General features: G+C 37.6%; 1 protein-coding gene across 9 annotated transcripts in view; it reads left to right on the forward strand.

Moving 5' to 3' along the window:
- prdm16 (PR domain containing 16) overlaps positions 1–14,758 on the forward strand; it is a 222,748-nt gene that overhangs the window by 91,890 nt on the left and 116,100 nt on the right. For all 9 annotated transcript variants that reach the window (XM_015337212.2, XM_015337214.2, XM_069183654.1 and 6 more), the window contains exon 3: positions 12,846–12,896. In XM_015337212.2, the coding sequence (XP_015192698.2) occupies positions 12,846–12,896 (51 nt within the window). The remainder of the gene's footprint in view (positions 1–12,845; positions 12,897–14,758) is intronic.

Consider the following 14,758-nt stretch of genomic DNA (forward strand, 5'->3'; position numbering starts at 1 on the left):
CCACCAGTGACCTGAGTGCAGTTTTGCTCAGTGTTTGGATTGGGCTTTTAGAGATGCTTTGTAGATTTCTGTAAGCATCAGTGAAGCCAACGTATGCATTGCACATTGTATCTTTTACATGTGAATAAACAAGCATATTGGAAGGTGTTGAGTATCATCATAATGATAATTACCTATTACCAGATCAATATAAATATGAGTCAGGCTTTTGGTGACTATTAATACTGGTCAGCAGTTCTCCACCATCTATATTCTACCACCAGAGAAGCAGTCACTTGGTTCACCTCACTAGGAGGGAGACATCTCACCCCTTTGGCTTAGGGGGTTGATGCCAAAGACATTCTAAATGTATTTACTTAATATGGGGTTTGTCTGAAACTATGTAGATATTTCAATTGTATAGATTTTTATCCACAGACGATATCCATTATGTTGGATACATAGTACATAGTTTCACATAATATTGTCCCTGTGTGTCATTGTGATGTTTTCACATGAAAGCATTTGGCATATGCCTTTTCAGCTTCTAATGGACACCTTCTGGGATCTGTTTCTTCTGATAGCTTCCCCAGCTCCTGCTTGTTCTGACAAAACATGGTCTTCAGGTTGAACCAACCCAGACAACGTTTTGCAAAAATAGTGCTCCCATCCATTTTCTAGCTATTATGCTCCAGCCTGTTTAAAAAATAAATGCTTGCTTTGGCATTAAACAGAGGCAGATTCCAAAGCTCAACCACAACAGACAACCCCTTTAACATCTCCAGTAGGGCTGTTATCTTGTCTAGGGCTCTTGCGATAACGTCGTTAACAATTCCAATGTGTTGCTGGCCTTGAGACCTGTCACTGCTGTGACAAGTGCAATGGGTCAAGGATTTTGACATCCTTTCGTTAACATTTCATCAGCCAGATCTCCCACAAAAGCCAGCGCCGATTTCCTCCCTATTCCTATGGAGAATTGCTCGAGAGAAATATCTACCTAGATGGAAGGCTTTGTTTTCAGGGCCAGCGGAAAATGCCTTCCTTGTTTTTTTGGAGAAATGGTCGAAATTAAGACATGCCAGGACTGTGTGTCATAATTTATCCAGCACCTCTGGATAAATTATAGTTATGGCATGTATAAATAAAGCTATCCTGTGTTTCCACTCATGAAACACACCCACACATTCTCACTCACTGTGCCACTTGGCTTTCTGAGTTCTGACCACATCCTTCGCCTATACGTCAATGACAGTGAAGAACTGACTTTGGAGATCAGGATATAATAATGGTTTTCATTCCTGTCTTTTTATTGTGTTTTTACTTTGCTCCACATATAATATTAATTACTTAATTGAGCCCATTTGCTAAACAATAACAGCTTTACACCTTTCTGGATATTACACAGATTATGAAATTATACAAGTCACATTCATGGAGATAATAAGAATGTGTTTTGTTATCTCTACAAAATATTATAACATTTTTTTCTGGTTTAAACTGATGTTTCTCCTTATAACCGATTGAAACTGAGTGTCAGAAAGCCAGCCTCTGACAATTCAGTTGCTCATAAAATCATCCATTAACCCGAATGATCATGAGACAGTTATAAACCATAGTTCATGCAAAAAATTAGAATCTCTCCATGTGGCACAAATGTAGTTTTCACTGCTCAGAATATTACACAATCTTAGAAAAACGGTAGATAAATTGAAACAATATTAGCAACTATGTTATTACTACTGCTGAGATTTGTGTTAATCACATCAATAGAGAGCATATGCTTATAAGTTTTGGATGTTTGTGATTATTGCATATCATGAGGCTACTATGTATTTTAATATCCGTTTGAAAGTTCTTCTTGATAAGACCTGATTTACAGGCTTCATCAAGCTTTCCGACTGAAATTTTATAAAGCGTTCTTGCTGACATGGCAGTAAAGTGTTATCTTGTTCTAATAAAGTCATTTGTGATGAGACGAAGTTCATGTCTGGAGCACACACACAGATGGCACCTGTGAAGAGGGGACAGCTCACCGAATTCAGCTTACTGCACTGACCCCAGCCAGAACCAACTGTAAGTTAAAGTGGAGAAAGAGACATTGCTACTGTACATGTTTTGCTGTCATGAGATACAATGTGAGGTCTCCTCTGATGAGCCAGTGTAGCAATATATTGCCACTGCCTCATTCATTTACACACTTGAATGTGTTAAACCACATAGTGTAGGTATACAAACAAAACAATCCCAAACAATTAGTAGTTACAGAGTGCTTTTGGAGACAAGAATCACAAACAGAATCACAAACAATGGATCAAACTTACTGTTGTGTATCTTAACATTTCTGCAAGGAAATGTATTTGTATTGGGTTTTTTTTGTTTATTGTGCTCAAGCTATTTCACAGCAATGCTCAATTTGTGCATAACAAAGATTTGACCACACATTTTTGGAATACATTCAGGGCCTGTAGTCTGTGCTGTCAAATAACAGGTAGAGCAACAGACCTAATGTACTGTTTATATGTATTGTATATTTTGCTCCTTTTGACCGTTTTGCCTGTCAGTTTAATTCTGTTTGGAGCTTTTGTATTTCTCTCTTTCAAAATTTCTTAATTAATCCCATTCTAATACATCCACTCATTCACTCTTTGCAGTACTTCCTATTGTTTGTGCCAGCTAGATAACTAAACCATTCTGTTATTCAAGGTCAGTGTCAAAGAACAAAAACTTCTTTGAATGCTGAAAAAACAATCTAAAGATTCTGTCGAATCTCAGATAGCGCAGTGAAGGTTCATCTTTAAGGTAATCTGCTGTTTTAAGTAAACAGACTGCAATGAATCACTAGTGTGCTATATATGGGGAATGGATAATCAATTTCATTAGCTGCATCAATCATCACAGTTTGACATTTATTATAGAGATGATGGGTTATCTCGTGGACTTCAGGACAGCCAGTGCAGTGATAAATAGCTGCTATCTCTGAGTTCAGGAATAAATAGTGTGCCGCTGTCTCAGTGGTAAGAAAAGAGAAATAGATCACACCAGTGTTCCAATATCCCATGGTTTATGGTGCCAATGAGGGCTCTTCAAGTAACATGAATACAAAACATGCAAAATACAGCTTTACTTGGAGTTTACTTTCTAATAGACACAAAGTCAATAACGTTGGGTGAGTCTGTTTTAACACTGCATTTACATTTCATGCCTTCCATTACATACCTTTTACTTCCAGATCTGTATTAGCAGTGTAAGTTTGAGCGTCATCCCAGTTAAGACCATTTGACTAGAACAGTCTTTATTCTTGGTTTGAACAGATGGCATTCTCATCAAAAAGTTGTAGTTGATTGGAACATTAGCAATATTTTAGTAGTACTTTTCTCTTTAAGTCTTTGAATTTCCTAATGAGTCTTACAGTTTATGAAAGAATATAAATCCTGGAAGATTTAAATTATGAATTGGGCACATGCCAACAGTTGACCTGTATCACCCCAGGCAGAGTCCACAGTGAGTTGGAAAACTCACTCATCCCCAGATTGCTTTCTTTTTCAAAACATCTAATTCCCCAGAAATTAGTCACCAACATTTTGTGTCTGTAATGAGCTGAAGCTAAAGAAAACAAACCTACAGTATTAAGTTATTAAAGATGATCTCTTCTGCTTTTGGTACCTCTTGGTGTTAACATCCCAAGAAACATCCAGAAGTAAACCCACTGAGATCTTGGGGCAGGTTTTTAAACACACCTCTATACCTGCGTCAGGCCAACAGAAAATGGAGATCCATTGTTATTGCTGTGTTTCAGTACATTATCTCAAAGCTTTAGCATTGGATATCAATGTTATGTTAATGGTAGAAAATTGAAATCATCATTGGATTCCTTTTAGAATTGGGAGGGTGCAAAACTCTTGAACTGTGGTTCATTTGCAGCACACAATTGATGTTTTTTTTCATTTTTATCTGAAGAATCTCAGTTCAAATTCAGTGAATGCTGAAATTATTATTTTACAATTACAAACTTTGTTTCTTTTTGTAACTTTCCTTCATGGCCATATTGTTGGAAATATAATGTACTTGTAAATCATTTTTTTACCTTTAGAAGGCAATCTAGGTGCTTTTCATTAGTCAGAGTTCAAATTTTACCTTACATTTTTACATTTTATGTGTCACAAAACCTACACTAAACCGAATTCTTGATCAGCACAGTTGAATCATTGGAGATCTGGAATAAAACCTGACACTTTGTGAATTAGCCACTTTCTAGCTGTAAGTACAATAATGTTCCAGAAGCAGTGGCTTTAAATATGAAGACAAAAAAATGGCTAAATGTGGCATTTGCTTCCCAATAGCTCCCTGGTTCTTGTCCTGTTCTCACTACAAGGGCTATTGCTCCCACTCTGTCACCACACTGACAGCCGCTGAGCCCGGCCTGTCATCTTTAAAGAGACAAGTCTGTGGCTCTGAGGATATCAAAATGACAAACACCACCCTCTGTCAGAGAGGACCAAGCAGGGCCACATTCCCAGACACAGAAGCTGCCCAGAGAGAGGCTCACTGCCATAGAGAGCTCCGAGAAAACTGCTTCACGCTGAAAATCTCATGAAAACACTGGTGAAACCTGACTTACTGTGCCCATTTCCAAGAACACTTTATTTTTGTACTTGTCTACTGGAAACCCTGAAAGCATTTGTCATGGCCACGCTATTCTCAAACACAGGCTTTGTGGATAAAACGGTTCTCCACTCCAAAGTGAGTTTCCTCCAGGTCTGGATGCTGTGTTCTAATGTATTTCTCCACCGTAAAGTCCTGGCAGAGTCTGAATACACAGAGTATGGCTAAGTTAGAGTTTCTTAATCAGAAAATGGTCACAGGTGGGTTTCTGACTTAAGATGTACTGTATCAGTCACTCGACTGTTGTTTTCAGCACTTAAGAGAGAGATGTAGTCACAACTTAAGAGGACTGTTTTACTGTTATTATATTAACATATAATATTTACATAGGCAATAATAAACTCATTTTAAAAGGTTCCATTTATTCCATTTTTATTTGACTTCTGAGGTGATTCTAGAATGTTTGGATGTGGCAACTGAACCTTCATCTAGGCCCCAGCGATGACGTGATTTCTTTTTGAGGGCAGCAAATGAGCGACTCTCCTGAAAAGTGAATTTGAGAGTTTAAGCATCTGTAATAGGAAGTTATTTATAGTTTTACATCTTTTTATTTAGATTGTCATTAAATAAAACATGCTAGGCACTTCATGAGTGTTACAGTCCACCATACTCTGACATTCTGAGTGACCTTGTAAACCTTAGGAACATGAAGTGAATGATGTTTTGTCAGTTGGGCAAACATACATTTTTCCACAGCCTATAGCATTTTTTTCTTTGCATTTAAATATATGACCCATTAGTGGTGTTAATAAATTAAACTGTCAGTAAGCACAGGCCTTAATGAGAAGGAGCTTACACTTTTTAAGAAAAGCAGCATTTGTGCTGCAACAAAAGGGTGTTTTATAAAATTACGAGGTGTTTTCCTTGGCAGTGCCTGAGTGCGTGAGGCGATTAGTTCTTTCCTATTGATGAGACAACGTTGTAGATCCCTAGAAACCCTGAAGATATTCTGCCCAGGAGGACAAAAGGACCATTGACAAGGCGTTAGTGCAGTCTGTCTGCAGAAAGAAGCAATTTGAGATCTTAGACAAGCCCTGCAGGTCCTCTATCATATTGAGGTTTTGTCAGGATGTATGTTTTAAGATCAACTGCCCCCATCCTTTTCTGTAGCGTTCTGTAAAAATCGAGTGGTAATGCTCGTTGGCAGGAAACTCACGGTTGACTTGTTTGTTTAGTTGGGAAAGAAATCTCAGAAACCGACTCTCATCAAGCCTCTCCAAAGAAGCGGAGTAGGGTCTGACCTGAATTTAAACTTGTGCAAAAAGGGACCATGCGTTTACACTTCGACAATACACATTGATGGCCTTAGACCAACTCACAATAGACTTTTGACTTTAAATGTTTTGCTGTAGCCAGTGACTCAAGCTTTCTATGTGTAAAGCCACAGTCTGGAGGTAAACTCATCCTGCTTTTCTACGCGTGTTGTGGTTTCAAGTTTTTCGGAGGAAATGCCTCTAAACATGATGAGCACTGAGTAACCCTTGTGTCTGTACAATTATTATAATCCATGTTCAGCTTGCCATTTACTGGTCAATACAAAGGGGGCACTGAGCACATGAGAACAAAATAATAATCACAACAGTATATTTACATTGAAATATTCAAAACAGAGTCCAAATATTGAACTTAGTTGGATAAACGATATACACAAATTACACAATCAAAATAGTCATTGTACTACAGTATCTCTTGGGCTTCATTCCAGGACTCAAATGGCAAAAGATCTCATCTCCCGAGTATGTTTTTTTAAATATTTGCATACAGAAGAATTTCTGGTTTGAATTATGAACCCATATTAAATTTTTCAAATGGTAGCATGCCAACAAATATTTCCAAACACACAAAATGGACTTTGTGAGACTGGTCAAGACTTAAAAAATAAATGTAGATTTCATAATAACAGCACTTATGTGCAAAGATTTTGAAATGCGTGTAGCTGACAGAAAAACCTCAATGTTTTACATATTGAATTGCATTGTGAAGATGCCAGTGAGATTAAGGATATGTGACCAGAGGTATCAGAAGAGATTGTGATTTGCACATAAAGGTTAGAGCAGGAGTTCCTTCCCTTTAAAAGCAATGGCACCAGATTTTTCAAAGGACAGAAAACAGATTTTATTTATTCCACAGAATAGACTTACTTCATCATTTAACAATGTGTACATTAGACTTTATGCTATAATTTCACACGTGCTAATAAAATATGAAGAAAGATTACTTTAGGGCCAGAGGGGGGTCTTTAATCTGCAGAAAGCATATCTGAATAATACGACTAATCTTCTAAATCTACCAGGTTGTATAATTTATCGCAGGGGACTGTCAGAGCAACTATTATGGGAAGATCTATCACTCCTCTTTTTTTCACTTATGATTATTACTGATCATCTCTGTAAATGACTTATCAATAAAGTGTGCCTGGAAGGGAATTTATCCATATTGTTCTGTCAATATGAAGTTCAGTGTCATGGCTTAAAAGGACAAGGCGGGGAGGGTGATGAATGGCAGAAACATAAATAAAATCTGCCCCTTTTTAATAAATGGGTACAACAGCTTTGAAGAGCAACATCAATTTATATTTTGAGCTAATGAAATTAAGTACTACTGTTGCTGTATTTGCTGAGTAAACTTTAACTTTTAAGAAAGTTCCTGCCATTTACCTTACTAGGACCATGTGAAGGCAATACTTGGCTCAAAGCTGGAGATTTCATTTTCATTTCAACTTTGATTTTTGTAAAATGTTAGCATTTTAGGTATTTAGAGTTAGATATTTACTTATAAGTTTTATACGTCTACAGCATTCTATGGAAATATTGGTACTCCCACCACCAACTAAGTTTTTTGCTCATGAATTAAGTCTAATAACCATTGTTTGGTAAACTACTCTTATTTGACAGCTACCTGTCATTACTAAAATGAATGAGTGTGCTACAAACATATAAGATGTGTCACTGTTTATTAACCAATATTGTCTCAGGTTCGGGGTTTTTACCTGAAATGTGTATCAGGAAGCAGTGGAATAATTTTCAAGGAGATACGATGGCTCTGCATGCTGTCATTATGAGAGTGATGAGGCTGTGGTTTATACTTTTATGTAAGTATGGAGGTCTTTCATAGTCCTGGTAACTAATTGGGGTTGATTTTTAGAATTGCCTCCCATATCTGTTTTAGAAATCCTTCTCTATTGTACTCTGTCTTTCAGAGCTCTGAATTCCAGGATCACACCCTTCCCAGTTCCAATAGAGCAACTGTTAGCTTTGCTATGTGATAAGTAAGTAAAGACTCAAAAGGAGGCTACAGTCTCCTCTTTCACCTTTGTATTTGAAGAAAAGGAACTTGGGCATTCTTTAGCAACACATTTAGCTGCACAGTATGTTTTTCTCACATTCATTGACAACAGGCTTGAATTTGTTGATAAGAACAGAATAAGGAATCAAACAATGCTAAGCTTGGAGCGATTATGTTTAATAACCCTCCTATCAATAGTCTCGCAGTGTTTGGCAAGACAAATGTGACATTTGCTATCAGTACATTCTTGATGTTTGCTTTGGCCGAAAGTTTCAAGTCCTTAGCTTATTAAAGTCATCATAAATATATTCTATCAGATTGTCGTTTAGCTTCCTGGTATTTGCTGTAGAAATGTTTATCAGCAGCTCATTGTGGAAATATGTTTTAAATAGTGATAGCTGTGTGCTTGTTTCTGCTGGTTCACTCCGATATCTTTCCAAATCCCAGAATAGCTCGTTTATGCTCTTTCGGAAAATGAATGGCTTTGACAAAGAGAAACAAAAAATGAAGGAAAACAAAAACAAAGGTGGTTTAGAAGTTAAACAGCAGGAAAAATGGACAAGGGTCTCGGCACTTGTGCCTCAAGAGACAAAAGAATCTGACTTTTATGTCCTCCATCTTGGCTGACAGATTGGATGTGTTTATTTTTCCCACTCTCACATTATTAAGAACAGCAGGCTCATAGCGTATGTGTTAAAAGATCAATATGGCCTGTAACATTACCCATATGATTACCATGTTGGCGCTAAACAGCATAGATTTCTCAATAACTGCATAGCAAAACTTTCAAATTTGTGGGTTTCTAGTGTGGTTCTTACAGCCAATGGGATGTCATTCAGTCAGTTCAAAAGGCCTTGAGGTTTGTTTTCTGGTGTTTCTTTTTGGAAACTTGTGGCTTATTACATCCATAACCATCCATTGGCTATGTTGCTGGATTGCCTCATATTATCCAGACTTGAGGAGAATTGTTTTTGGCAACTTTCTCCCGAGTTTTCCTAAGGCAAACCCTGCAAATTCATTTGTTTTGCTTTGTACCCCCTCAGACCAGCTGTGATATGAGTTATTTTGTAGCTCTAAGTTGTCTATAATTGCATTTTAATTGTAATTAGACAACTCTAATTTGATTGCAGCATCATTTCGGGGTAAGAGCTGAGATGCTTTTGAGGCTTTTTTCCCCTTGAATGAGAACTACCACATGCATATGAGTGAAGAAGGAACAAAAAAGCAGTTTGGTAAAAGGGACTGTAGTCTTCCTGCAAGCTGCAGTGGTATTCTGCTCTGTGTTGCAGCGCCTCTGTAACCGGTCTGGAAAAACAGTGCTGGTGCATTAACAGCATGACTTGAGTTGTTTTCTAGTTTGTGTCGGCGATTCAAGTGCGTCAGTATGGATACCAGAGCAGTGCCTTTGAGAAACGTCTTATGGAGTCACTTGACAAAGCTGTGCTTTTACATAAATAACAAGGAGTTTTACAGCTTTAAAACCACACACTCACACACTGTAGGTTTTAATGAAGTTCAGACAGTTCAGTTGCATCATGTGCAGGTGTGTGAATGTTCGTCAGACCGGAGTTTTTATTTGCTTTTTTAAGTTGGGTGCAATAAGGGTGTTACTGTCTTCAGCAATATTTTCAAAACTCACAGAATGACAGAATAATTGCAATGGTTTTATAGCATTTCTCATTTACATAAGAGGTATTGACAGCCTCACATAAGCAAGATTTATACATGTTAAAAAGGTTTTGCAACACATTTTATGGGTGTACAGAAGTTTCAATTTACCTTTGCAAACTGTTTTCAATGTATGTGTTCTTCTACTTAATGATTTCAAGAAACAAAACAAAAAGAAGAAGTGCACTACCACTGAATAAGCAGCACAGAATTAAAGTTTTAAAAGCCAAAGCAAATTAGCTTTGACTCCTTTTTCCTATCTTTTGATATGACCAAAACCATTTTATCCAAAGGAGTCTGGAAAAAAAAAGTGAAAAAAACGTTTATTTTAATTAAAACGTTAATTCTTATGTAGTATTAAGCACTGAGAAAGTAAAATCAGCAGTTCAAATATACATCATTCTTCTGTTCAAGTGCTTAATATAGTATTATGTTACCGCTTTCCAGTTCAGTACACATTTACGCCTACATTTGCCTGATTGCATGAAAGTAAAGTCATCCCCCTATCTGTGCATGGGTATGGTAGCATTTTCTTGTCCACATTAAGCTGCTCAAGTATAAACTGTTGCAGCTGCTGTATGTTTAGGTTTTATCTCCCACTGTCTTCCCAAGCCCAAAAGCCTGGGCCCCACACGATTGGAGTAATCTCATTTTGCTTGTCTCCCATGCATTGTGTGGCGTTACGGGTTATTGTACAAGAACAATTCCAGCAGTCCATCAGGAAAAGTGCGCCCCCATTCTCTTTGGTAGAGCACTTGCTTGTAAAACTTGCAAGTTTGGAACTTACTTAGTTTAGTCCAGAGAGTAAGGTGATTGCTTTATAAACCTTTTGATAAGGTGCTATGCAGGGCTAGCCTAACATAACGTCATTTTTTATCTTGTCATAACACACTCATAATGGCAGTGACAGGAGTGTTAGGTGAGATTAAATTAACTGCTTAACATAAAGGCTTTTTTAATTATTGTGCAGGTTCAGTGAGATTCTCTTCAGTTAGTCCTAGGCTATATCCAGCTAGTGTATCTGTAAGGAGGAACTTTGGTGTCTTGTATAACTGACAGATGTGTTTAAGTGGGATGAAGGTATAAGACGTGTTTATAAACACACTTAAGACAGACCTCTTACTTACTACATCTGTCAAAGAAGGCCAGCAAAAAAAAAAATCAAGCTGCTATATCCAGATTATTCCTCGTGTATGTTTAACATTGTATGAAGTAAAATACGCCTTTAGTCTGATGTCTTAGATTAAAAATTGTTCATCTTGGTATGATATGAATAATGCCCTAAATTAAGCATAAGGATTTCATGACATCTTTATGAGCATCCTGTGATAATTCGTCTAACTGGTATATGTTTGCTTGTAATTGTCGCCTTCCAGTCTACCTGAATTTCTTGACTTGGCAGTATATTTCATATATCCTTTGTAGGAACTGTGGTGCTGGCCAGATAACAGTCAATGCAAACTGGACTAGAGGAGGCTGAGCAGGAGTCATGGACTAGCTAGTTATAAAGCAAGCCATTCATAGTCATCTATCAATGCTAAATTGTGTTTTTGACGCTATAGATAGACTACACTTCACATTCATCCTGTACAACACTGAAAACTTACAATGTCATACTCAACTGCCTACCAGCACCCTTTCACTGTTGGATTTCAAATCTGCAGCACCGCTCATGAGAAGCCCCATCAGGCCTCTGTACTCTCAGAAATGAAGAAAAGAAATCCTAAGCATTGTAAAGAAATAAAAACAGTACTTTAAAACATGACACTGTGGGATAATAGTCAAAGCAGATGGAAATATTTTCTCATATCCGAAATATGTTCGTGTCACATGCGATACTTTGCTTTTCAAAAACTGAAAACTTATTTAACAGCATGGTTTTTCTGTTCACACATCTAGCTCATTCTGGTAACAGCAGGCAATGAAACACTTACTGATGCTACATAGAGAGCACTTTTGGAACATTTCAAAACCATGCCTGTTAAAGAACCTGGTAATTATGTCATTGACTTCCAGAAATCCAAATACGGCACCTTCCAAACTCAAACAATGCACACCAGTGAGAGGGTAAGTGATGAGCTGGGATATTCCATCATATGCTTTCCAAGATGTACCTCTTCTTTTCCCTGCTTTGTTTACCTGGTATCTTGGTTCCGTGATAAACAAAAACATTCGGAGAAGAATAATCTCTTCAGTACATGTTGAAGAAGAAATCGACCACACACAGAGGGAGCCCAGGTACATTGTAAAAGGAAGCTCTTTCACACAAAAAAGAGCAAAGTTTCAGAGACTCAGTGCATGCAGCTTTCTTCAAGTTTGTTTTGTTATGTATGGTGTGTAATGTCATACAATGTGATGAATGTGCAGTAAAAAGCAGCGTAAATATGGAGAAACAAATTCACATGACCAACAAGGAAAAAGGAGAGAGGGACTACATTTTATAGTACCAAAAGTGCACATTTTTGTATTTTCAAAATATGTTATAAAAATGCAAATGAAATACACAGTTTAGTTTTATGGTAATGAAGAATGTCCTAAGGTCTTAATGCATACAGGAGATTCTGACTTTTAAGAGGTCCTGACTGTGAGAAGTTCCATGACATTTGCATTTAAACAACATGGAGTGTGTTCAGGAGATGAAAGGAACTTCTGTCAAGTTCTGGGTAAACTTTGGAATATGGACTGATAATCCCAGATAAATTTCAAATACTGCTTGTTTTTTTCAATTATTGAGCCAGTGAAAGAGTTGCACTGAATTCAAGTAGTGTGGGGTACCATTATTACACCAGAAACAAGCTCTCCCTTCTTCATCAGAAAGTTCTTTTGAGGCAAAACAGACAGTGAACAAATTATTCACAGACTACAGGATAAATATTGATAAAGGCTTAATTACACGTCTTCAAGGGCTTAGAATCAAGAGTCTCGGGCTAATTTCCTGCCATACTGAACAGCAAATTGTCAGCAGCTCTTTGCAGAGCTTTTCACTTTTTGCAAAAAGAGAAACTTAAACCCAAATGCATCTATGGTACTATACGGGAACTTGAGGTCATTCTGAATTCTGAGATATTGCTTCCTTAGAGTCATAGATTAGTATCAGTTTATGACATGGTCACTGCAGATTTTCTTCAAGACACCAAATCTTCATCACGCTCCAATATTTAGACATTTGCCTGCTTTTTAAAGTCTTTACATTCTAAAAATTCTATGTTTCACTGGGTTAATGTCTAACAATTTTTGTTTTGTTTTTTCAGCAAATGCTTAATGACCATGAAGTAACATCACAAGATGGCTGCATCAAAAAGGTAGGAATTTTGTATCTTGGTATATGTGTTATTCTTTCTCAAAATAGAACTACAGAGCTGATCACACGCTCTCTGAATCCCCCCATTCCGAACAAGCAGATCTGAAATAACAAACACGTGGAGGTGAAGTCATACAGGACTCCTGTTAGGGCTATCCTCCCCTCACTGCACAGGCTGCAGACATTTCTGTCTGAGCTCCCACAAAACACCGCTGGTATTTCTCGTGAAAAATGTTTATGTTCATGTTCATGTTTATGTGTGTACTTATTTGCACCGCTGAGACTTCCAAATACCTCATGCTTTAGGTTACTATTAAGTACTGTTATAATAATGAAATGAGTATTTCATTTTGCATCACAGAGAGCACCTGTCTCTGTTAGCCCAGCACCTTTGGTATTTTTTCCATGGCCATGTATTTTTTCTTATATTAGAAATATATAAGTTAAGATGCACACACTTGAGCAAATGCTTTATTTTTTTCCCGAGTTTTATCGAACTGGGCTAATGCACGTTCCCAGTTATGGATGGTCCTATTAGATGCAGAATGTGGACAAACAAAATATGCAATACATTTTCAACATACTATAACAGCCTCAGAAGAAAAACATTTTAAGGCAAAATAGAAAGCAGCACAAGTAGAAATGGCTTGTTGATACAGTTCAGAGAACCAGATAACACGACTCTCGACAGAGCAGTTTCTAAACAAGAGATGTTCAGAATCCTGTTATCCTAACACTGTACGTCAGGAATCTCCAACTCCTCCTCTATTAAGCATATCCCATAGAAGCTCCAGTGGTACGTTTATGAGGTGATAAATTTATTGAGGGGTGGGCAGTTCAGTTTTATGGCCAGTGTTAAGAGGTCGAGGAAAAAAGGTAAAGAGTTCAAGATTAAACTTAATGGTCCATGAAAGAACAAAGGCAGGGACACCTGTTCTGAGGAGCAGTGGTGGGCACTTTCGGAAGTACTGGATTTGCCTTCTGAGGAAAACGCCCAAAATTATATATTTTCAAAAGTTTCTTTGGGACTTTTCTTGTGCATTAATTCCTTGTAATTTTCTCATTGTGCCTTGAGAGAGTTGTCTTTAGAAAGCACTGGAACAAAAGGTACTCCAGTATTAGAAACATCCTTCATGAGCTCCTTTTGTAGAACTGTCACAAGTCCGCATTGTGGCTGCCTCAGTGATTGTCTGGAGTCTTAGCAGTATTGAGAACAGTGACAATAATGGTGGTTTAGTGAGCAAAATGCATTGTAATGGCTTGTGTTTCAGATTGCAGATGTTTATAATGGTGTGTGAATGTGTCAACTGGTTATAGAAAATCTGCATCTCCTTTAAGAAACATACTCTACATACATGGAAATACACACATCGAAAATAGTTCGAATAAACTGAGGCCTCTCTGGGGCTTTCAACTGGACATTTACTCCATGTGATGTTTAATTTTGATTCTGGTTGTGTGGGTGACCCACTGCTCCCTGCATTTGATTCTAACTCTACCTTTAAAGACAGCAAATAAATGAAAAGAAAGGCATTAGACTTTTTCATTGAAGTAGTGAAATATACATCTAGGCTTTCTGGCTTTCTGGCTTTCATTCTGTGGTACATTTATACTGTACAGTATGTCCTCCTTTGTCGCCTTCTTTAAATAGACAGCTCCTGCTGGGGTGGTTGTCTGAAAGGCCGTGCTGGTGCAGTAAGCTTATCTACTGTACACAGATTTTATATGTTCTCTTAGAGCAGCAGTTTACTACTGTATAAGCCTGAAGCTGCACTGCTGGCAGCTGTGCTTTTTTGGCCACCATTGATATAAAAGTAAACTCCCCTACCTAATGTTTTGGAGCTCTCTGGTAAAGAGAAAAGT

This window comes from Lepisosteus oculatus, chromosome 25 (genome assembly GCF_040954835.1).
Source record: "Lepisosteus oculatus isolate fLepOcu1 chromosome 25, fLepOcu1.hap2, whole genome shotgun sequence".
NCBI classification, from domain to species: Eukaryota; Metazoa; Chordata; class Actinopteri; order Semionotiformes; family Lepisosteidae; genus Lepisosteus; species Lepisosteus oculatus.